A 22979-nucleotide genomic window follows, 5' to 3' on the forward strand; every position below is an offset into this window, starting at 1 on the left:
CAGAATTGTTCAAAACCAACAACCAAATAAACCGGGTTGGTTAAGTTTAAACCGGCTGCGATAGACTCCGAGTAAAAAATAGTTTACACAAGAAGACGGAGATGGCGGTGGGACAGAAAGCTATGGCGACGTTGCCAACATTGATTCGAAGCATGAGGAAGAAGGAGCAAAATCTTATTTTGCCATCTCTCAGACGAGCTTTCTCTCTATACGATCAGATCAATCTCATCGATAACGTTCCTGAGGATCAGCTCCGATTTCATGAGTAAGTGAATCATATCATATCCCCTTTCCTAATTTGAATTTTTGAGCAATAAAGTTTGGATTTTTTCTTTTTGGGTATACAAATGTATTCGATTAGTGATTACTCTTTTGCAGGTTTGATGAGACGAGTTTCACGGTGAATGGGGTTAGATATGAAGGTAGCTTGCTCTGTGTTGGGAATTTGCTTATGTCATGGAGCCCTCGTAACTTCTCTGAGATCACAACCGATAGGTATCAATGTGATAGTCTTTAAACTGCGTAAAGTTTTAATCTTTCATTGTTTTTAGCAAGTTTACATAATCTATTTCATTTGATGCAGCTTGTCAATTTTTCAGACTGTTCGACCAACTCCAGGTACTAATACATTTAACATTTTTAAGAGACCATTGTTATGTATGCTTTCACCATATTGCTAGTGGCTAGAAAAGTTAAAACCTTTTTGCACATATTGGAACTGTATTTGACTCTTTTCTTTTTCTAATGGTTTTTGACTACAATCTCTAGAGCTCTTGATTGTTGGGTGTGGAAGATACAACCACCTTCTGAATCCCCAAGTCCGTCAGTTTGTAAAGTCAATTGGCATGAAGCTTGAAACAGTTGATTCTGTATGTCTACTGCATCCTCTTGCTTTGTTTTTTACTCATGTCCTTGTTCTGTTTGTTTTGGAGTATCTGTCTGTGCTTATTGATTAACAATTCTGTTCTATCTAATCCAGAGAAATGCTGCATCAACTTACAACGTTCTGAATGAGGAAGGTAGGATTGTGGCTGCTGCTTTGCTTCCTTATGGAGTTACATCGTAAGAAACTCTCAACAACTCTGGAATATTGTAAAACAATCTTCGAACCACTCGAGTTGATCTTCATAGTTGAAACACCAACACGGTCTTGTCGACTGTAAATAAAAAAAAATCACTCGAAACTTTTGTAAAGAGAATCAAAATGTCCATCCTTATATGTTCAGGATAACTATTGAAAATGTCCTTGTTCACAGCTTAAACTAGATTTGAGTGTTATTTGATTAATAGAAGATACTATTCTGCTTTATTCCATTGTTTACATGAATTCTTCTCCAAGAACACACTGAAAACCTGGTAAAGAACCTAAACCACAAGCACTTCTGTGATTAAAGCATAAAAGATACTGAAAACAGATGTTGAAATTTCTTCGATACGCCTTGCTTTTAACCTTAGTACTCTCTCCACCGTTGTTCAACTTATGTACTAAATAGCTAGTTAGACTTTCAACTTAAGCATAACTGTTGAATTGATCTTTCGTTTTCTCGGCAAAAGATTATCATCATCTTTCAGTGATACTCAACTGAGAAGATCATTCGAGCCGGTAAAGTGATTAGAACTCAGTGAATACTCTTTTATGAGTTTGGAGAAGAAAGAGTCTTCTCTCTGTAGCAGTTTTGCAGGTGAGTCAAACTCTGCGATTCGCCCTGCTCATGAAAAAGTGATTTTAGAACTCATTGCTATGTGTGTAAATGTATGTGGAAACACATGTATATTGTTCTTACCATCACTCAGAACAAGAACAAGATCACTCTCGATCACTGTGTGGATTCTATGTGCTATAGTCACCACTGTTCGATCTTTAAACTCTTGACTGATGATCTTTTGTATCACACCATCTGTTGCAGAATCAACTGAAGCAGTGGCTTCATCAAGCACCAGAATGTTGCTTTTCTTCAACAACACCCTTCCAAGACAGACCAACTGTCTTTGCCCTACGCTCCAGTTTTCTCCATTTTCAACCACTGTTACATTCATTTAAAATTCTTAGTTTTCATTGTCCTGAAACCATTAATTTAATTATTCTTCTCATAAAGATTTCAGAACACTCACCTATGGCATCCAGCTTCTTATCCTTTGCACGAATGATTTCTCCCAGTTGGCATTTATCAAGAGCCTAAATATCACCTTGTATTAGAATATTTGTCCAAGTAAATCAGAGAAGAATTACAGAGAGAGCTTTTCAGGTTTGTTACCTCCCATATTTCACGATCAGTGTACTGAGCTAGAGGGTCTAGATTCAATCTGATTGTTCCATCAAATAGTGCTGGATCTTGAGGAATAATCCCAAGCCTTGATCTCAGGTCATGTAGACCTATCTTGGTTATATCCACATTATCGATAACTATGGTTCCTTGACTTGGCTCTACAATCCTAAATAATGCTTGAATTAAAGTTGATTTTCCGCTTCCTGTTCTTCCTACAACTCCAATCTTTTTTCCTCCTGGAAACTCACAGGTTATGTTCTTCAAGACAGCTGGGAAATGTTCTGCATAGCGGACCTGGAACAAAGACATCTCAGGATTGAGAATCTTGATTACATCTGTTTCTGTGAACTTGGTTCTTCATTTCACAATCATATGCTCAAGAAATTTGTTTTTAACATCTACTTTGTTATTTACCTGTAGGTCTCTGAAGACGATTGATCCTACATTTGGCCAGTTATCAAGAGGTCTGTGATCATCAATTACTAGAGGTGCTTCACTGGGGATTTTGGAGTACTGAAGAATTCTTTCTACAGAAATCATCTTGTTTTCTGCGTTGCATATGTTCCATATTACTGTGGCTTGTAGAACATTCAGACTTAAGCCATATGTGACCCCAAGACCAGCAATACCTGTAAGGAAAGGTGAACATAAAGTTTGAGTTCTGATCCCATTAGAAGAAGTAGCTACTGTTTTATGATGTATGAAACTTACTTGGATTGATGACACCTTCAGGGAGAGTCACAAGTAACACCAAGGAAAAAGCAAAGACAAAATGAGACAGCAAATTCAACCGGAAAGAAAGCCACTCCATTGCGGATGCAACATGAAACCAAGGCCTTGAATGGCTATCAATTAGAATAAGGTTTGAGCTAATGAAGCGCTCTCGTTGATCAAAAGCACGTATTGTTGTTGCACCAGCAAGCGATTCAGCGAAATGGTGGAGGATTGGAGCTCTTTCTACTCCCGACATGCGTGACAGTTCTCTTGCTGTTGGTGTGTAATATCTCTGAAGAAAACACGAGCATAAAAAAACAGTAAGCAAGAATTGTTGTATCATTTTCAAGAAAATGGATTTGTTTTCTCTCTTACCTGGTAAAACACGCAGGCTATTGCTACTGGAAGGAAGATGACACAAACTTGCCAAGCCACTTGCGACATGACAAAGATGGTTCCAACAATTTGAATGATCGAAAAAGCACACCAACCTAGTCTGACTGCCATTTCCAAATCCAGGACACTTTGATCTGTGGATGCCTATTATCAAACATGAAAAACCAATGTATATTTTTCAGTCTAGATTATTAATACAAACATGTTTTTTGTTAGATTGATTCTGGTACTTTACCCTGTTCAAGATTCTTCCTGTTGGAGTTGAATCGAAAAATGACATGGGAGCTCTGAAAATGCTGCAGAGCATCCTTGAGAAGAACGTCTCTGCTGTTAGAAGTCCACCTATCGCGACTAGAATAGTCCTTGCTAAAACACAAAGTGAACTTCCTGCAGCAAGAAGTGCATAAACAAGTAAAATCCGATCCATTCTTAACTTTGGTGTGGATTCAGCAGTTGGAGGAGCAGTCCATGCCATCCAGTAATTGCTAGCGATCTGTAGCATTTGGAAGCAAGACTGAGCCAATATTATGAGTGGCACAAGCAATCCGCCTTTTACAGTTGTTAAATATGCCATGTAAACTTCTTTGCCTATTACTCCTTTCTCTATTTCTTCATCTTGCACTAGCTTTGCTTCTTTCTTTTTATTCTCTGTTGAAATGTTATGCTCTGAGTCACACTGTGTCTGTAGACTCTCTGAAATTGATGCTGTGTCATCTTTTGATTTCTCTTTGAAGTTTCTGCTTGATTTTTCAATTGATAGGATTGAGTCTAGTGCTACGTTATGAGCTCCTACCAGAACTTCAAAGCCTATGTTTTGTTTTAGAAGCTCTTCGAATTTGCCTGCTTGCATCACTCTTCCGTTTTGCATCACCTGTTATAGTACAAACACTAATGTTAATGGAAACTACAGCTTATTTTGCATTTTCTGATTACCAATAATGGTTTCTCTTACCAGGATTAGATCTGCTGCTGGAAGAAACTCGACTTGATGGGTAACGTAAAGTACAGTCTTTTCTTTCAGTATCCCCATTAAGCAGTCCTGCAAAACCAGTAAACAAAGAACATTGTCAATTGAGTTCTAAGAGAGCAAGTAAGGATCAAAGATTACAAATTTCCATGAACGTTATTATACTTCAAAGAGTTGTCTTCCTGTATGAGCGTCAACAGCACTAAAAGGATCATCCAGTAGATATATATCAGCATTCTGATAAACCGCTCGAGCAATCTGTATCCTTTGCTTTTGACCTCCACTCATATTTATTCCTCTCTCTCCAATCTCTGTCAGGTCTCCATTAGAGAAAAGCTCAAAGTCCTTTATCAAAGCACATGCTTTAACAGTTCTCTCATACTTCTCGCTTTCATAGATGCTTCCAAACAAAATGTTATCTCTTATAGTCCCGCTTAGTATCCATGGCGATTGAGGAACATAAGCTTGTTTACCACTAACTCTGACTGTTCCCTTCAGCTTCTGAATCTCCCCTAAGATTGATGAGAGTAAGCTTGATTTTCCTGATCCTACAGCTCCACAAATCGCCACTTTCATTCCTCTTTTTACTTTCAGTTCTATCTCATCAAGAGTCGGTCTGCTTGGCTCAGGTTCCCAACTGAAAGCTCCATTTTCTATTTCAATACTTAACTCTGCATGATCATTTGAGGAATACTCAACTGCATCCTTCTGAGTCTCGCTTTGTTGAAGGTAAGAAGCTATTCTATCTGCAGAAACCTTGCACTGAACAAGCGCTGAGAGAAGATCAGGTAAACCAAAAATCGGACTTTGTAACATTTGAAACGTTGCAAGAGCAGACAAGACTGCACCAGCTGTTAGCTTCACTCCCAGTAACATACAAGTAACAAAAGTCACCACAGAGATCAGTGAAGGAGCTCCCCAAAGGATGAAAGTAGTGAAGGCTTGTAACCTCAAAGACTTCCATAGACAATCATACTCTTTCTTTCGTAACGTCTTAACCTTGTTGAGAAATTGGTTATCCCATGCTTGAAGCTTGAGAATCTTCATGTTTTTAAGAATCTCTGAAGTTGCTTTCATTCTATCATCTTTAGCATTCATGATATCTGATTGGTAGTTTCTCTGAAGCTTTGTCAGGGGGTAATTGCACGCCATCACCATTATAGTTGTGACCAATGCAGCTAAAGCTCCAAGTCCCAAATGTTTTTGCAAGATATAAATCGCCGAGAAGATCTGTATAGGTAACATCCATATGGTGTTTACATACCAAATGAAATCAGTGATTCTCTGAACATCTACACTCATGTAGTTGATGATCTCTCCGCTCGTGTGGCTTTGCCGTGATTGACTTGATAATAGTAAACCTTTTTGGTATATATGCGATATCAAAGCTGCTCGAAGGCGCATTCCTAGCTGACGAGCTCCAAAGATCCATTGCCTTTGAGTAACTGTCTCGACGATTTTGGCACTTAGAAACCCGAGTGCAAGAAGGTAACCATGGTTTAAGCTCTGTGATTGTTTCTCACTTAGAAACACTACAAAGTCATTGATGAGATATGGTCCGATGTAAGCTGTGCTCGCGTTTACAACTGCGAATACCGCGTTGATCGCGGCTTTCCTCCAGACGTATCGAAGAACCGTCTTATAAAAGAAAGCATTGCCAGGTCCTTCTTCTTCTTTGGTGGTTTTCAGTTTCTGGTCAAAGGCATGAGAGCAAAATCGAGCAGAGTCTTTCACATCGATGTCTGGTACGTCTTCTTTGCCGAGAGGTCTCTTGTATCCGAGAGAGAACAAAGGGTTTATCCATGAGAAAGTGACGCGTTGGAAGAGAGTAGCGTTCCCATATGGAGAAGTAGAAGAAGAAGAAGAAGAATCTTTCTTGTCCTGCTCAGTTTCGCCACCAAGTAGTAGTGGCTCTGTGATTCCGTTGGCTTCAAGAAAACGGAAACCGGTTTGCCCTCTGATTGAAACAGCCAGCAAGAACAAGGATGCAAGAAGACCAGTCAAGTCGGCATAATCCTGAAACCCGAGAGGCTTGTTGTGTTTCGAAGTTATGAAGTGAGCATCAAAGGCAAAGGATAAGATGAAACCACAGAGCCACCATGCCCTTAACATCCAAGGAAACTTAACAAGCCTCTTTTCTCTGATCTTCACCACAGCAACAGAAACAATCAACCAGGAGAAAGCCTGTGAGAACTCAGCGGAGAAGACAGAAACAGAGGAATCACACCGTGACACCACGCTGTCTCGAAAGAGCAAAAGCAAGATAAAGCAATGAGTCCCGAAGATCGAAACAGAGCAGATAAGAGATATGTTGTAAGAGAAGCTCTGCTTCACGGTTATGCTCTGCCTCTTCAAGTCTTCTTCTACATCATTATATCTTCTGTTTCTCACTATACCAAACCATTTCAGTGCTAAATGAGTAACATAGAAAGCAAGGAAGGCTACAGGCATAGCGATGCTTATACGTTCCTTCAAGCAAAGCGAGTTTTGTTGCAACCATTGCGTTCTCATGAGATGAAGACCCGTTTCTGCTCCTCATAGTAAAGCAAACACAATCAGGTAAAAGGACGAAAAATATTGAATACATAAACAAGTTTCTCGATTATAAAAATATTTTTAGTTTCATGATCAGATAAAAGTAGAAACTTTTCGAGAGATTATCAACTTTACCTGCGGAACCAAATAGCTTGAACATAGCTTCTTCTTGGGTTGAGAAGTACTAGAGATGATTGGAGATGATCAGATGATCAAGTTCATGTTTTGTCTTCAGATAAGAGTTGCATAAGGCCGGAGAGAGAGAGAGAGAGAGCTAGAGAGTGTTGTGTGTGTGAGACAAGTTTTGAGTTTATAGTGAAAAGTGACGCCAGCTACAAAATACGTATGGCCGACCAAAATTAATTTTTATAAAAAGACTTATATCTCTAAAAGACTAAATGGTTATCTTTACAGAATTAATTTCTTTGTTTAGAGTATTCTTTTGAAAACATGACTTTTCGTATCATTTTTCTTCTTTTTTAATTATCAAAAACTGAGTAATTATTTTTCCATCAATGACATGCACTAAAACTTAAACTATTTATTTAAACAAATTTTACTAACACTACCTAAAACTATTTATGGTGAGGGTGTGACGGTACTAACACAAACGATTTTGTTTTTATCATTCCTATAACTAATGACATAATAAGCATAAGAATATGAGTAAGAATATTAGATAAAACCTGTAAAGATGTTTTGGGAAAATATATTAATTTGGGATCTATTAAAAATGGTGAGCTGAATTCTAAATGAGTTGAACAAAAGTAACAATATATCACTCTTACTAATGTGCTATGATGTGGTCACTATACTATTAATCAATGATGTGTCCCTTGAAAAACATTGATGAAGTCTAACGATTTTGTTTTCCGGCCATACGCAAGTGCCGGCCATGCAAGTTATTATGATAAGGGGTTTGCATACTTTACACCAGCTGTGCTCTTTCAATTTGTAGTTGAAACCTTAGATCCGGCTTTACACCAATACTTTTTTGTCGATATAAACTTGATTCTTTATGGAAATATTACCGTGACCGGCTGATCGCTAGGGTGTGTTAAGTTTGAGCTTATCTTGGGCTTCTAACTAAAAACCAATTGGTAATTAGTAGATTGACCCTAACCCTTTATATATTGATGATAGTCCCTTCAAACTTCAGATGTGGGACTTGGATTCATCCAACAATCTCCCCTTCAATCCAAGGACCACATGTGGGATATTAACTTGCCTCCTCGAGATGATAATTCCATCTCGAACCGATCCCACTTGGACCGATAATAAACCTCTTCTTGGGCCCCCATTACTCGGGTTAATAAGAGGCATACCGTATCCACTTTTCTAGGTCCAACAAAATTTTAATTTTGGGCTCTGATACCAAATAAAAGGATTAAAAGAAGAACTTTGAATATGAATAACTCTCTTTATTTATGTGTTTAAAAAATATCCTCTCAAAACTAAACACTCCTAAAGCTCTCTCTTAATCTCATGGCTTATGTCACAACTCAACATTGCCTTTTATATCAAAACACAAATCATAATCCTATTAGGAAAACACCAATATTTAGATTACTCCTAAATATTACTTGAGCTTATCTTCTCTCTTATTCTTAACAGTCCATTGTAAGAATAACTTGGGCCTTAAGGTTCAAAGCTTATCCAACAGAGTGTACTTGGATAGATTTTTGTTTGGTAAAGGAAGTAAGAACACAGTATAATTTCATAACGTAAACTCACGTGTAAGTGTAAGTATTGTAAAATTGATGAAAAGTATATACGAAAGAATCAATATTAATGAAATATAGTAGAATCGTTGAACGTTAAGGATGTACCAGTATATACCAAGGCAAAAACTTTAATTTAGACTTGGTACGTTGTACGTTACACATGTTTCGTCGAATTTTGATTTGGTATTACTGAAAGTTTTGCTGTTTAGCGTAAGGATGTACTTACGTGTCAGAATCGTACGTTGAAATGACTTCCGTGTATGAAAGTTAGGCTCGACGCTTTTGGAAAAGAGTGAGTGAGAGAGATTCCAATTCGATTTGATTCCCAATGCTTGCTGTCCTTTTCCACTAAACTGCAGGTGGTTGGGACCATATATACGAGCGACTGCGATATTACACACTATCCTATAGTACCAATATAGAGTATATGTATATGATAGAGTTGATCTGGCAGAATTCTCAAATCATCATCAACGTTACCATAAAACCCGGCCAGTTAGGGTTTGAGCTCCTTTAAAATTTCAAAGGAAAAGTGGTATACAACCACAAAACTAGATGACTGGCGAAGGAAAGATAAAACTATTGTACCCTTTTCTTCTAATAATTACGTGAATAGTTATCCTTTTCTTTATTTTTTTGGTTGTTTATATTCTACTTGATATAATAGTTTCTTAAATTGCTATTTTCAGTTATATTTTAGCTTTGATCGAAGTGAAAAGACAACTAAAGCAAAAGAAAAAAAAAAGAAAGAAACGAAAAGACAGAAAATGATATCCATATCTTCGCCGCGAGTCCCACACCGTCACTCCCACTAACTGTTGCATTTGCATGTAAGCGTGGAAAAGTATGGAGTCCAGTAAAGTAAATAAATTCCTTAATATAATATTTTGACTTCCTAGAAATCATTGCTATATATATAAAGGGTTGTTGTTACAGGATTGTTAAATTAAAGAGATTAAAAAGTAGAAGAATTAGAATACGTGCGTATGCAAGATTCATAACATCAAACATGAAGAAACACAATGACGATTAAAGAACAAAAGGGTATGACTGCATGAGTCATTTATTTAATCAATACATAAGTCGATGTCTTTTGGCCCATAATTTGAGTAGAGACGCTGCTGACCGCAATATTCTTCCATCGAAATACGTACCGGCAAAGATTTTCTTGATAGATCAGCGTCAAGACTCAAGCGTCTCCAATGTCGATGTGACGGGTTTAACCGATTGAAAATACGTAACCGGTTTTGGTAGAACCGATTGAAAATATGTAATTATGTGTCATCTTGTACATCTACTAGGTTTTGAACCCACTACGCGTGGGTTTATTTGATATATTTTGATGAAAATTATATATACATACTTCGTTTCAAAATATAAGAAATGACCACTTTAAAAAAGTTCAACCAATCATAAATAAAACTGCATAATAAAATATATTAAACTAATCTAAAAGTAGCATAGAAACTTGAAAACATCTAATATTATGAAACAAAAAAATCTTCTCTAAAACATCTTATATTATGAAATGCAGGGACTATGTGAGTGATGACAGTGATGAAATATTATCTTACAAAAATAAATTATATTAGTATTAAATAAAAATTTAATTTTCAGATACATAATTTTTAAAAATATAAAAATGAGTTGTGCTATACATTCAAATCAGATTAAAAAAAATCATGAATTTAACTCGACGTCCAAGCAAGGCGAATCACACTGGTGACCTCACATATCCTAAACAATTTCTTTGACCACCAGAAAAACGAAATAATTTTGTAATCTTGAATTTATCTCGTTTTTCATATTTAATTGATTGCTACCACCTATGTTTTCGTGTTTTTTATTCAATGTTTTCTTATTTTTCATATTCTTTCTTGTCATTTTTATTGTCAAATTTTATGGTAATTGCAAAATCCTTACTCGCAGAGAAAGTAATATGAACACATGTATAGTTAAAATAATAGTTGTGCTTTTCGTCGATTCTTCTTCTTTAAACTCAAATAACATCAACTCAAGGTCTTGCGACGTCAATTCTTCTTTCTTAGACTTAAAAATAAAAAATTTACTGCAAGAATATCAAATCATATTTCTTTTATTTCTATAAATTTTATTTTTTTTCTTCTAAAAATTCTTAATAATAGAGATTACTACTATATTTCCAAAAAATGTTAATTAGTGAAATATCTAATTCTTATTGGTTGTTTTAAATCCTATATGGACACCTTTATGAGTTTATAGCTTCAACTTTTTATTAGTATAGATATAATATTTTAAAATTTCTATGGAGGTTAAGTAATTGTAATATTTTCAAACTTTCTATGAAGTTTAAATATTTTTAATATTTGAACATTTTAAAAGTTTCAATATTTATAATATTTTAAACTTTTAAAATTTATAAATTATAATTTTTTAGAAACCTTTTATAAGCTAATAAATTTTTAAAATTTAAAGATCATAAGATTTTGAAGTTTTAAAAGGTTTCAAAATATAATATTTGAACCTTAAGCTTTTTAAAAGCTAAGAACTTTTAAAAGTTTCAATATTTCTAATATTTTAACTTTTAAAAATTTTCAATATTATAATATTTTTTGAAACTTTTTAAAGTTTTAGTTTGATCAAATAAAAAATCGGATCAAACGAATAAAACTTTTTAACTTGGACGCCTGATAAATCAAGTTTTCCTGCTCATTCGCTGTTGGAAGCATATTAATCTTTATTTATACTGGTTCTGAACCAATGTCTAAAAGATTTCTAGCCGATGTGGGACGTTGTACATAGTTCTTTTATTTTCCTTTTTCTAAAAATTCTGGAAATTTAAAAAATGTTAATGAATGACATGTCAAATCCTTATAGGTTTTTTAAAATAATTCTTATTGAAAATTATGGAGATTTTAATAAATGTTAATGAGTGACATGTCTTATCCCTATTGGATGTTTTAAATCCTAGGTGGACAGCTTTAGGAGATTATAGCTCCTACTTTTTATTAGTATAGATTAGTCTTTTTTTCGTTGTTAATTAATTATACTATACTAGATCAGGCTGTGTATTAACGCGAATATAAGAAAAATATGTGAAATTTTAAGTTGTATTCAAAATATTAATTTTATTCCATTTGATTTTTAAAAAAACCGGACTTAGAGTTCACACACTCCATCTTGTAATACAATTTCTTTTTATATTATTACATGATAATAAAATTAGATTTTAATTCTATGCATTCAATCCCATTGAGTAACATTTATAATTTTCATATAAAAAAAGGTACATTGTATCAAATTTATACCTTACTTAATATTTTATAAAAAGAGTTTTTTAACAAATCTACCACATTCAAAAACTTTTCTCATTGCATCACACACATTCCATAACTGTTTTCCCAAAATACCACATTCCCAACATTAAATTACTAAACTAACATTGACTAACTTCTTTGTATTTTTTTTAAAAGCTTTAACAATAAATTAACGTTTTTTTTCTTTCTCCTTCCATCTTTTCTCAGACTAATGTCAGATTAATTAAAGTAGATAGAACGTTTTCTTCCTTCCATTGTTTATTTTTCCATTGTCCTAAAAACAACAAATGGACAAACACAAATTTTTTTTTACTTCTTTCATTGTTTTCTAACATTTTATCCAAAAATCCCAACAAAAAAAACTTGAGAACCACCACAATCTTCCTTTTCTCTCATATGTAGTCCATAATATAGTGTAAGTATAACATTTTTCATCTTCCATTATACGATCTTTAACCCCTAATCAATAACCTTTTCTATTTAGCCTCGGTTTGTCCCCTCATGATGAATCACAAAACCAACAATGGCGTGTCAAGGAGATAGACCTCATCACTTCAAAAATTTTTTTTTTTGTGATGTCTGATTTTTTATGGACATATTTTACAACTTGTCCATTGATTTCATAATTGTCTACTAAGATCTTAGTTTGTTGTCCGATTCAGTTTTATAGACCTAAAATTTAGAAGTTGTCAATAAACAAAAAAACCAACTTGTCTACTTAAAAAAATATGTCTACAAACTTAACAAATTGATACTTGTCCACAAACACCAAAACCAACTTGTCTGCTATAGATCTAAAAACAACAAAACCAATTTGTCCACAAACAACAAAACCAACTTATCTACAAACTTGTCTATCACTATGTACTTGATAATTTGTCTACAAAAAATACATTTTTATAAATTCATTAAAAATAACTTGTCCACAGTCCAAAAAATGAATATGTCTACCATGATCAACAAATAAAACTTATCTACAAAATATCATTTTGTCTACCGAATAACTTGTCTACATACTCAATTCATGCTCTCATCTTGTCATCACATGTGTTTTTTCCATTACTTATATCTCTTTCTTCTTCGAAACAGTTATAACTCATTTCTTTTGCCCACTGTTTCTTACTTTTGTGCATATTAAGTGCTAATTGTCAGTAGTACACTTTCCCCTCGTATTTTATATTTGAATACACAATTAATTCCAGATTTTTCTCACAAAAGAGAAGGTAATTTTCTGTTGTGGTAGAATAGAAAAACAGTTTTCACATGTGGTAGAATAGAAAAGATTCTAAGTGAATGTGGTACTTTCAACTAAAATCCCAAGTAACAATATCTTAAATATATTTGTTTCATACTTTGTAATCTGATAAGTAATAGTTTTACTACTTGTCCAACATTATCATAAATTAATCAAAAATACAAAGACGTTATTCTGAGAAAATTATTTGTTTATGTAAAAGTGAGTATCTTCAATCATTTTTCTTTTAGGTTTAATAATTAACAGTATAATTTATTTAATTATGGTATTATAGTAATTAATTGTATAATTTTCTTAATTTTTTCTTTATAGAATTAGTAATTTCAAATTAGAATTAGTATTATTTTTATATACATATTTGAACTATCTTTTTATATTTATTAATTGTTTAAATATGTGTAACACATGACAAAAACTTTAATTGTTAAATTGACACGTGTCGCGATCACATGAATTACTATATAATAACATAATATTGAATACGCTATCAAATCATTCACTGATTAGAAAACTTAAGAAAATTACATTAATTTCTTATTTTGATTATCTTATATTTCTTACATTATGTTAATCACTAATTTTAACACATTAAACTTTTTCATACTTTAATCATTTTTTGTATAAATTTCTTTTTACTATATGATTATAATGAATAATAATTGCAATTAAATTGCAAATATTTTCCTTATTAATTGCACATATTTTTCTATTGAAATTAGTAATTTAATAGATAACTTTCTATTAGAATTAGTGATATAATAATAGATTACTTTTGTTTTATATACTTTCAAAAATATTAATTGTAGGCCCCGATTGGTAACGGCTGTTACTTATGGCTGTAAAGACTTTAACTTTAAAATTTTAGCTGTAGAGAATTTGGTTGTAGATGCTTTAACTGTAGAAACTTTAACTGTTAAAATTTGATTGGTAAAAAATACTTTTAAAGCTGAAGCTGTTACTTTTATTATTAAAATATATTGAAATGATGATAATGAAAATAAAAATAATTATTATTAAAATGGATCTTAAAAGAAGGAGAAAAAAATAAGAATAATTAATGTGTAAAAATAATTTATGTAAAATTTATATATAAACTTTTGGAAAGCTTTTAAGTATAATGGGGGAAAAAACTAAAGTTTTATATTTTTTTAATTTTAAAGTCTGGTTTTGACGCTTTTAAAATTTTGAGAAAGCAAGGAAGGAAAAAAAATAAATGACTTACAAAGCTTTAAAAAAAATTAAAGTCAAAAAAGTTTGATTGGCAAATAAATGGCTTTCAAGGCTTTAATTTTTTTTAAAGTCTTAAAAATCTTGTACCAATCAGGATTTTTTAATTTTCTTATAATTATTAAATAAATTTTCTTTTCACATATGTCAAAATATTATCGATATACATGATACATGTCGCGATTATATGAATTATAATATTTTAATGTGAAATATCTTGTCCTCAAACAACATGCATGTACGGGTGTGTTAGTGATTTCCATGTGAGTTTCTTGGTAATTTCTGTCACTTTTCTTCTTATGTTTAGATGCGTAACCAACTTGCTTTTTTCTTAACTTTGCAAAAATACAAAAACAAAAAAGTATATATAGAAAAAGACCTTGTTGACAAAAAATATATATATATAGAAAAAGACCCACCTCAATTCAGATGATGAAGTCCGTAATATATAGGCTTTGAATGGGAGGACAGAAAAATAGCAGATCACCCTTTAATATAGTTCTCCTATCATTAAGTTACCATTCAAGAAATTTTTTGCTTTTAAAATTTAATGCAGATGAACTGTGTGCAGTTCAAAGTTTTTTGTCTTTTTGTGGGAAATGCAGGAGAAATACATGCAGATCTGATTTACAGCTTTTTTGATGTTGTTCACCCTTGATCTGCATTTGAACTGCCAAATTTTTGATCTACTTTTATTCTGTTTGGTCTGCTTGAACCACTTGATCTGCTCTGCATTACATACTTTCTCCATTCAAAGCCATAGCCTACCATAAGAATGATTCATGGTACTTTAATGTCCACATTTCGTTGCACATATTACAAAGTCACATGGATTTAAGGTTATATTAAATCTGAATATACTGTAATCTTAAAAGCATATTATTAGTAGTCTATGCGATGAACGTGGATAACAAACAAATTAAAACTATCATTTGACTGTTACGTACGTGTGAGGGTTTGTGTTTGGTGGAAACTTGGATCGATACAAAAATCATATGAAAGCGCATGAACTTTGCTATTAAAGATTTTTCTTTTTTTTGTAAGGTGAAAACAAGATGTTTACAATTTGAAAACAAGGTTTCTCCAAACATAAGACTTGTCGAGGGAAAAAAAGAAATCTGATTTATTTTGTAGTCTTAATTAATCCATACTATTTTAGTGATTAATATATATAGCACAAACTTCTGGATCAGATTAGTAAAAATCTAAAAACTATAGAACCACTGTAGTAGAAAAACGACACATTATAAAAATAAAAGCAATTACCACAAAGAAAAACTATCAAAATAATTATAAGCTTACGTAAAGAGAAATGAGCATGGATATGTACATTGAGGGTAGAATTCGAACTTGATGGGCACTGTTTTGAGTTTTGACGGATTGATGGAGAAAATTAGAGACAAGCGTACGGCAGAAGACAAGACCAATTGAGGAAAGGATCCTAGAATTATATCGCTAACATGTCACGCTAACTTACGCCCACCGGACTATCAAAGCTGGGCCTTTTTAACTTTTGATATTTATCAGGCCCAATGCAACTAGGATCTACAAATACTCCCTGCTCATTTCGTTTTTCAGGTAAAAAAAATTTACACTTGGTAAATTCCTTAGAAAAAGTTTGACTTCCCAATTCTTACCATTGGAGATGGTCTTAGGAAGGACTTTTTTTTTTTTTTTTTCAAACTCAAACTTTTTCTTTCTTGCTCTAAATCTATTTCTTGTAATCTAGTATTGTTTCCATGTTACACACAAAATTAAGGAAGACTAAGTTAAGTTTGGTAATTGGTGTATTATAACATTTTCTTCCTTTTTTTCTTTGTATTCTTTAATACCTTAAGCCGAAAGTAACTACCTATTTTCTTTCCTACTTCAGTCCAACTAGGAACTAGGGTGCTTGCATGAGGGAGATACGCACGTTTGGAACGGAGTAAGCTTAAGTTTTAAAATTAAAGTTAGCGTAATATAAAAGCAACACATTATAAAAGCAATTACGTAAAGAGAAAAAAATGAGCATGGGCATTGAACACATAGTAAAACACTTGTTTTGTTTTAACAATTTTTATTTTAAAATTCTATGTCGTATATTGAAGGAGTTAAGCTAAAATTTTAAAGCAAACAAGTACCTAAATTTTAAGTCTTTGACAGGTCAGAGCATTAAGAAAACTTAGAATCCGAAATTATTATAAAGCTACGCTACGTGTCGAGATTCTTTGTTGGTGAACAAATCGATCACACCGGCCGGGAAAAACAGTGAGAGCAGAGGATTCGCCGGCGGTAACGGCGGTATCTCAGCTCTACACAACGGACACTTGGACATTACACCGAGCCATGTATCTATGCAATCCGCGTGGAAACAGTGACGGCAAATCGTCAATCGCCTCATCTTCTCACCTTCCTCTGCCTCTTGAAGACACACAACACAGTAGGGCGGAGACGAATGATCTTTCGCCGCCGTTCTCCACCGGGGGAACGTGAATGTGCGGTGGCGACGCCATGGACGCGTGACGAGGAAAACGGCAAAACTTAATAAGAGACGTGTAAAGAAGAGAGAGACGGAGGCAACCAAAATAGAAACGGTGATGAATTCGCTAAATCTAAACACAGATTGAGCCAACATCATTCAGCACAAAAGTAGAAGTTTTTTAATAAGAACGTAATTAAAGAATGAACCACAGACTCTGGATGTGGTGTGTGTGTATATATGCTCTGTAAGCTTGGATGAGATGGACGATCGTGATTTGATATTAAAATGCATGGACGGTATTCAACGGCAAGTTCGTTATACGTTGACCTCTAAATACGTACTAATCCAATTTAATGGAAGCTGGTTTTCAAGTAGACGCATGTTCATAGAAATTTACAAGTCTTTGTATAATATATCAATGGACTTGTAACCAGACTTGATTAATAAGTCAAGCCTAACCAGTTATTGACTAAAAAAGTGGTTATTACGACGAAACTGTGGCTATAATCATCATAATGAGAAATGTTAAATGTAGAGAGCTATTTACAGCACAAATCTGTAAACTTAGTTACGTGTACGATAAGGCACATTGACTTGGAAGTCTCTGTTTTGTTTTGTCCAGTGATTTCTCCCTAGTCCTTGATGCTGGTACATACAACGACAAATCAAACAATAAATAATACACTAAATATCTATAAGGACTAGGGTAGGCAACAAAAAAAAAATGTATGGTTTGGATGATCACGAGCTCTACCTTCTCAACTTTCAGATGCAAATAAAACTTTGACTGCTTCGAAAACCTCCTCGCTGGGTTTTGCAGCATTGATCTGGTGAAGGAATCAGAAACAAAAGAATCAGGAACAGCATATGATAGTAATGATCATGGAAGAGAACTGGAAAACCAAAATCCTAAAACCTTTCGAAGTTTCCCTTTAGATTCGTAGTAGTTAACAATAGGGAGGGTAGATTCAACAAACACTTTAAACCGCTTCTTTATCGTCTCTATATTATCGTCTTCTCTTCCCTTCAAATCCAAGAAACAACTGGTAAAAGACAAACAAGATCTGAACTATGATCTCATTTTCCAGTGAAGATACCAACCTGGTTCCTGTTCATAATACGTCTTTCGAGTTCTTCTTCAGGACAATCAAAGAACAGAACAAAAGCAGGCTCGATTTTAGCCTGTCAAGATCCAGAAAGTATTTGAACCAAGGCTTCAACAAGTAGGACTCGATTAGTTTAAGAGATGGAACATGACCCTTACAACATTTTCGAATACGATTCGATTTTCTTCATTGCGAGGAAAACCATCAATGAGGAACTTATCATTACCACTTTCCTCCATAGCTTTACATAAAAGCTTCACTGTTATCTCAGACGGCACAATTCTCCCCTCTGCAATCATACTTTGGATCATGGCTCTGAAAAACATAAACCGGAAACTTCACCAACTGTTGGGCTTTCATCATACAAAATCATCATAAGCCTAGAACAAGATTCACTTCACACACAGGCACAGAGAAATTAGTTTGAGACATGAGATTCATCACTGAAGTAGAACTTACCCAAATTCAGAACCAGACTTAATTTCTGCTCTAAGAAGATCACCAGCACTGAAATGAGTATAGCTAAAGTGCTTCACAACATTAGCACACTGAGTACCTTTGCCACTTCCAGGACCACCTAGAATCAATCAACCATTCAACACCACAAAAAAAATAAAAATTCAACCTTTAAGCATGATCAGGAAGAGTAAAGCATAATTACATACATCAAGTGGAATTATTGATATTACCCAACACAAAAACCACGGTTGACTTCTTCCACCTAGGGCTTTCATGTTCGTTCTGTAACAAAACAGCATCGTTGTTGATTTAGGGCAAAATCCAGATTCTACTAGTTGCAGGAAAAATGAAATTGGGTACACACAGGGTGAAATCGATACCTTAATCGAAGCATCAACAGGAGTTTCCATGATCAAAGACGATGTAACGGTGAATCAAACACAGAAGTCTGACAAGTACAGGCGAAGATGATGATTCAGGGGAAGATAGAAAAACTAAGGAAGAAGAACGGTGTGTAGTCTGCTGACGGGATGATTAAACGGCGTGCAGTACTATACTATCTCCAAATTGAGACAACACGGCGTTTCGAAAGGCATTCAAAATATTATCTCAGACGGTTACAATAAAACAGCGTGCAGTCTGCGTCCGCTACTATAAAATTATGAAGTTAAAACGCCATGGCGTTTTTAAATAGCAGTGAAAAAAGTTATTACAAAACGTCCGAAGTCTCCACCCAACAGGGTCAGATGATCACATACATACAAGCCGATGGAAATATATTACAAGCCGACGAACGTGTTATATCAACACACAAATGTATAGTTCTCTACTTATAAAACCATCACTAGAAAACACACACAGAGTTTTGGCTTTATCATCGTACCCAAGCAACAGCATCAATCTCATCTCTGGCTTTCTTATATAATTCAAGCCTCTTCGCGCACTCTAGTCTCCTATCCATCAACGCCGGATCTTCATCTAGTAACTGTCCCAACTGTTTCCCCTGTGAAAAATTCCCAACCAAATGTAAGATTTGACACGCATTAGCACAGAATCCAAATGATTTGAGACATGTTTGTTGTTTTGAGTTCAGTTTTACCTCTCTCTTACTGATCTGTGAGTAGAAGTAATTGAGCAACGCGAGCTTGGCTTGTCTAACCTGACAGTAAACACAAGCTTTTGGAATTGTGTTACGAAGTGTGTCCGAAACCATGTTGACATACGCGGATACATTTGATGCTATCCTTCTGAAATGTCCATCTCCATACTGGTCTAATGTTGCAGGCGAAGTAGAAGCGGTTTGGTTTTTCTGGTTGGTTACTGGTCTTTCAATTTCTTGAGGAAGTTTCCGAAAGAAGTCAGCCGTTAGATATGCAGACTCCATGTCAACAAGTCGAAGAACTGACTTCTTGCTTTCTTCCCTGAATTTCTCCAAAGAGCTGTTGGCTGCTGCAGCAAGCTCGACTTGCAGCGAAGGGAAACGCTTTAGCTCCTGCATTTTTTGCCATCAGGGAGATCCAGTAAAAATCCTTGTATTACATTTTTACCAGTCATAAGAAAATCAATAGTTTGAATAAAAAGTCTCACCTCAGTTTCTGATATTGACTTCCTCACAAGCTCTTTCAAGACAAAGTGAACCTGTTGCATATGCCCCAAACTCATTACGCTCTTGTATATATACAAAATACAAAAGTGAAGTAAAGGGACACTGTAGAAGAACTTACAGCATCTACAGAAGCTTCGGCTGGACCTCTAAAGTAGCCCAGCGACCCTTCAATAAGACGGCGATAACCCTGTTCTGGTGCAATCAAGTGAGGTTGATAGCCATCTGCCTCAGACACGATTCTCTTAACGCTTTGTAGAGAAAGATGGCGATCAAACGGAAGCTTTTTCAGTGCAGCTGGAAGTTGATTGTCGAAAACTCCATAGATACGGTCACCTCCAGGACGCCTAAAAATGTAAATAATATGAGGTTAACCAGCAAAACCAATAACTTAAGCCTAAAGATTTCTACAGGAAGATGAGTGAACGGTGTTTACCCGCCATCCAGATGTTCCTTGAATATCTTATCGAATGCACGGCACATCTCCAATATAGTGTATAGTTGAGCCTGAGAATGAAACGAATAGATTAAGCCAATAGTAAAATATGTAAAACTTCATCGAAGAGAAATAGTTTCACATAAATGTGCTGTCTCACCCCAGCATCGACTGCGATAGGCCGACCCATGCGGTCTAACTCCCTTTCAAGTTCCTCAATGCTTTTGTTTATTAAGGACAGGATGCTTGGAATACGGGTCCTGATAACAGACTCCAAGTGCTGCAAAAGACAACCATACAGCAATTGAAGAACAATGTATAAAACAATATAGTAAAGTCGCAAGCAAGTCAGACTTTGATTGAACACCTTAGAGAGCAGCTTTGCCAGATATTCAGAACCCATTTTGTTGGCTAAGTGACCATAGTCAGGACTGGTGTCAAAATATTCTCGTTCCTTGCGTCTCGCAAGCATCATGTCGACATTTCTATTGATATCTGCTTGTGAGCGGTTCACTATCCCAACCCAAGGATGTTGGAGCTTGTATGATCTTCCTTCAAGAACCTTATTAAGGCAAACAGTTCTAGACGTTAGATAAATATTTCTAAATTAAAAATGTAATCTCAGTCATGCCTAAATCAGTTCTGTAGATTTAGTTACTTGCATCATCCCTAGATGGGCGTACCAACTATAATATCAGTCATGTACAATCATCAAACTAGACCGTGAGACATGAACCGAAGAGATAAAAAGGTGCTTACTGCTAATGCATTGGTTCCTTTGTCCATCAAGTCTAACTTGGTAAGAACACCAAATGTCCTCTCACCTGAGGCGATCAAAAACATAATTTTATCGTCAGAAGACAATACCTCCTGCTAAATATTTAAATCATTCGCAACAGAACAGCAAACAAACCTGTTGGATCGACATCTTTTGCAAGCTTAATTGCATCCGATGTGGCTATATCTTGGTTAGCAGGAGATATAGCTAATATGATACAATTGGGCTAGAAAAAAAACAGAACTAACCAATTTAGAACTAGAAGATGCATCCAAAGAATTATAAACAGAAAGCATAATAAAGCTTAACAGTCTTGGTAAAAACCAGTAAATCTAACCTTATCAACATAAGTACGAACCATGGTTTCGATATCCTCAACGATGGTTTCAGGCTGTCCCTCTGGATAACAAAGACGATATCAAATTACCTTCATACAGCCATCCAAGAATAAATAAATAGAAACCAAACGAAAAGGTAAAAGAATCATACCAACAGCAACCTTGGTTAAACCGGGTAAATCAACAAGGGTCAGATTCACAACTGTTTCCATAGAACACAACATAAAAAAAAGAAGCACACATCAATGTTAGTTCCAAAAAAGAAACAAGTTTACTACGGGAAGTAAATAAATTCCACAGACTGTGATGAAAGCTGACCATTTGGAGAGAAGATACTGAGGTGAATAGGAACTGGAGATATCTGTTTGCTCTTCCCTGTGATTCTATCAGTCTCATCCTCAATCTCCTTGCGAACCATAGCTGCAACATCAAATAAATTCAATGAACACTTTCAAAACAGAGCAAACATAACTTATAAAGGCATAAATATGATTATAGAGAGAAACATACCGAAATCTGTGAATTGCCTCTTGGGAAGATGGAGGAACTCAGCATACTCCTCTGTTCCATCATCCGTCTTATGAAGCTGCAACACTAAAGGCCGTCTCGTAACGATACCTTGCAAACAAAAATCAAAATCAAAGCTCCTTAGCTTTTATTACCAAAACCACAGAAGAAGAGAACATTGAAGATTCACAAACCAGATCCTCTAGGAAGAAAATCTCTCCCAACAATGCTCTCAAGAACCGAAGATTTCCCAGAACTCTGCATAAAACCCAAATAAACAAATAAAAGCGTAAGTGAAAGAGTCAACAGAGAAAAACCCTAGGAAGAAGAAGTCAAAAGCTAATTAAACCGGAGAAATCACCTGACCACCAACGACGGCGACGGTAGGAAGAGCTTCCCAGAGAGAATTGAAAGCGTTATTTCCAGTTCCACCACCATAGTCACCGAGCACGGTACATGCTCTCTGTATCCTATTAACTAACCCAATCAAACTCTCCATAGTATTCATCTTCCCTTCTCCTTCACTTCAGTTTCAGATGAGAGAATTCAAAGTTCCAAAGACGAAAACTCAAAACTCAGTTCACAAAAGAGGAAAGCTGCTTGAAAATTCGCCAGCAGACCACAAAGACTTCAAAGAGAGACGAAGAAGAAGACAAATAATAGGGGCAAAACAGGGAAATTAGTTTACAGAATAAAATGTCGTCTCTCTCTCTATGGTTCTGGAAGGTTTTGATTGGTGTGCCTGTGTGGTTCGGTCGGTTTACAGAGATAGCTTAGCCATCGTCACGGAGTCGCTTGACTTTGGTTCGGTATGGTCTGGTTTATCAAAAACGGTCAAATCTAAAATAATGAAATGGATAAGATTTGTGTGCCTTTTTTTTCCTTTGAGCACTTTTTTGTAACGCGT

At 34.9% G+C, this 22979-nt stretch overlaps 5 protein-coding genes across 9 annotated transcripts; 1 reads left to right on the plus strand and 4 right to left on the minus strand.

Moving 5' to 3' along the window:
* Positions 1-62: 62 nt before the first annotated feature.
* LOC147944992 (uncharacterized) lies at positions 63-3592 on the plus strand. 2 transcript variants are annotated; one of them, XR_015558021.1, is made up of 9 exons: positions 81-265; positions 379-495; positions 584-618; positions 769-869; positions 980-1062; positions 1908-2246; positions 2518-2908; positions 3000-3301; positions 3373-3592. XR_015558021.1 is itself a non-coding variant. In XM_087451483.1 (5 exons), exons 1-5 carry the CDS (start codon positions 102-104, stop codon positions 1064-1066), a joined length of 504 nt encoding a protein of 167 aa, XP_087307609.1. In that variant the 5' UTR covers positions 63-101; the 3' UTR covers positions 1067-1309. The 2 variants fall into 2 exon arrangements, 1 of the variants encoding a protein (XP_087307609.1); XM_087451483.1 differs by lacking the exons at positions 1908-2246; positions 2518-2908; positions 3000-3301; positions 3373-3592 and having other exon boundaries at positions 63-265; positions 980-1309.
* LOC104788283 (ABC transporter C family member 9-like) lies at positions 1279-7259 on the minus strand. The gene is made up of 11 exons (XM_087451482.1): positions 7015-7259; positions 4510-6872; positions 4330-4416; positions 3613-4248; positions 3357-3521; positions 2979-3273; positions 2682-2896; positions 2256-2561; positions 2113-2176; positions 1785-2024; positions 1279-1706 (listed from the first exon to the last, which is right to left on the minus strand). The coding sequence occupies exons 1-11, from the start codon at positions 7037-7039 to the stop codon at positions 1579-1581; spliced, it is 4524 nt and encodes a 1507-aa protein (XP_087307608.1). The 5' UTR covers positions 7040-7259; the 3' UTR covers positions 1279-1578.
* A 9164-nt stretch (positions 7260-16423) lies between these two features.
* LOC104788285 (RING-H2 finger protein ATL34) lies at positions 16424-17096 on the minus strand. The gene is given in 2 exon segments (XM_010514021.2): positions 16424-16590; positions 16593-17096. Coding segments are annotated over 2 exon segments (438 nt in total). The 5' UTR covers positions 17002-17096; the 3' UTR covers positions 16424-16561.
* A 214-nt stretch (positions 17097-17310) lies between these two features.
* On the minus strand, positions 17311-19073 carry LOC147944993 (putative UMP-CMP kinase 1). Of its 4 annotated transcripts, none has more exons than XR_015558022.1 (8): positions 18791-19073; positions 18641-18692; positions 18411-18528; positions 18104-18266; positions 17943-18027; positions 17762-17864; positions 17600-17672; positions 17311-17490 (listed from the first exon to the last, which is right to left on the minus strand). XR_015558022.1 is itself a non-coding variant. In XM_087451485.1 (8 exons), exons 1-7 carry the CDS (start codon positions 18818-18820, stop codon positions 17604-17606), a joined length of 615 nt encoding a protein of 204 aa, XP_087307611.1. In that variant the 5' UTR covers positions 18821-18984; the 3' UTR covers positions 17311-17490; positions 17600-17603. The 4 variants fall into 4 exon arrangements, 2 of the variants coding, with proteins under 2 accessions (XP_087307611.1, XP_087307610.1); XR_015558023.1 differs by having other exon boundaries at positions 18110-18266; positions 18791-18978; XM_087451485.1 differs by having other exon boundaries at positions 17762-17869; positions 17947-18027; positions 18110-18266; positions 18791-18984.
* Positions 19073-22979, minus strand: LOC104788287 (phragmoplastin DRP1E). Its single transcript, XM_010514024.3, has 15 exons — positions 22434-22979; positions 22267-22330; positions 22076-22183; positions 21884-21985; positions 21717-21767; positions 21565-21626; positions 21363-21453; positions 21209-21273; positions 20817-21011; positions 20610-20729; positions 20450-20520; positions 20135-20360; positions 19998-20048; positions 19510-19902; positions 19073-19413 (listed from the first exon to the last, which is right to left on the minus strand). The coding sequence occupies exons 1-15, from the start codon at positions 22578-22580 to the stop codon at positions 19285-19287; spliced, it is 1875 nt and encodes a 624-aa protein (XP_010512326.2). The 5' UTR covers positions 22581-22979; the 3' UTR covers positions 19073-19284.

This window comes from Camelina sativa, chromosome 5 (assembly GCF_030686135.1).
Source record: "Camelina sativa cultivar CO46 ecotype springtype chromosome 5, ASM3068613v1".
Taxonomy (NCBI): Eukaryota; Viridiplantae; Streptophyta; class Magnoliopsida; order Brassicales; family Brassicaceae; genus Camelina; species Camelina sativa.

Coding starts and splice junctions, on each gene's coding strand:
- LOC147944992 (XM_087451483.1), top strand. CDS start 102: ATGGCGGTGGGACAGAAAGCTATGGCGACGTTGCCAACATTGATTCGA. Junction 619..768: donor GACTGTTCGACCAACTCCAG/GTACTAATACAT, acceptor TACAATCTCTAG/AGCTCTTGATTGTTGGGTGT. Junction 870..979: donor AGCTTGAAACAGTTGATTCT/GTATGTCTACTG, acceptor TATCTAATCCAG/AGAAATGCTGCATCAACTTA.
- LOC104788283 (XM_087451482.1), bottom strand. CDS start 7,039: ATGTTCAAGCTATTTGGTTCCGCAG. Junction 2,177..2,255: donor CTGATCGTGAAATATGGGAG/GTAACAAACCTG, acceptor GGTGATATTTAG/GCTCTTGATAAATGCCAACT. Junction 1,707..1,784: donor TGTTCTTGTTCTGAGTGATG/GTAAGAACAATA, acceptor TTTCATGAGCAG/GGCGAATCGCAGAGTTTGAC.
- LOC147944993 (XM_087451484.1), bottom strand. CDS start 18,820: ATGGAAACTCCTGTTGATGCTTCGATTAAG. Junction 18,693..18,790: donor CTGTTGATGCTTCGATTAAG/GTATCGATTTCA, acceptor GTTTTGTTACAG/AACGAACATGAAAGCCCTAG. Junction 18,028..18,103: donor TATTCGAAAATGTTGTAAGG/GTCATGTTCCAT, acceptor GGATCTTGACAG/GCTAAAATCGAGCCTGCTTT.
- LOC104788287 (XM_010514024.3), bottom strand. CDS start 22,580: ATGAATACTATGGAGAGTTTGATTGGGTTAGTTAATAGGATACAGAGA. Junction 21,986..22,075: donor GAGGCAATTCACAGATTTCG/GTATGTTTCTCT, acceptor TTGATGTTGCAG/CTATGGTTCGCAAGGAGATT. Junction 21,768..21,883: donor CAGTATCTTCTCTCCAAATG/GTCAGCTTTCAT, acceptor CTATGGAAACAG/TTGTGAATCTGACCCTTGTT.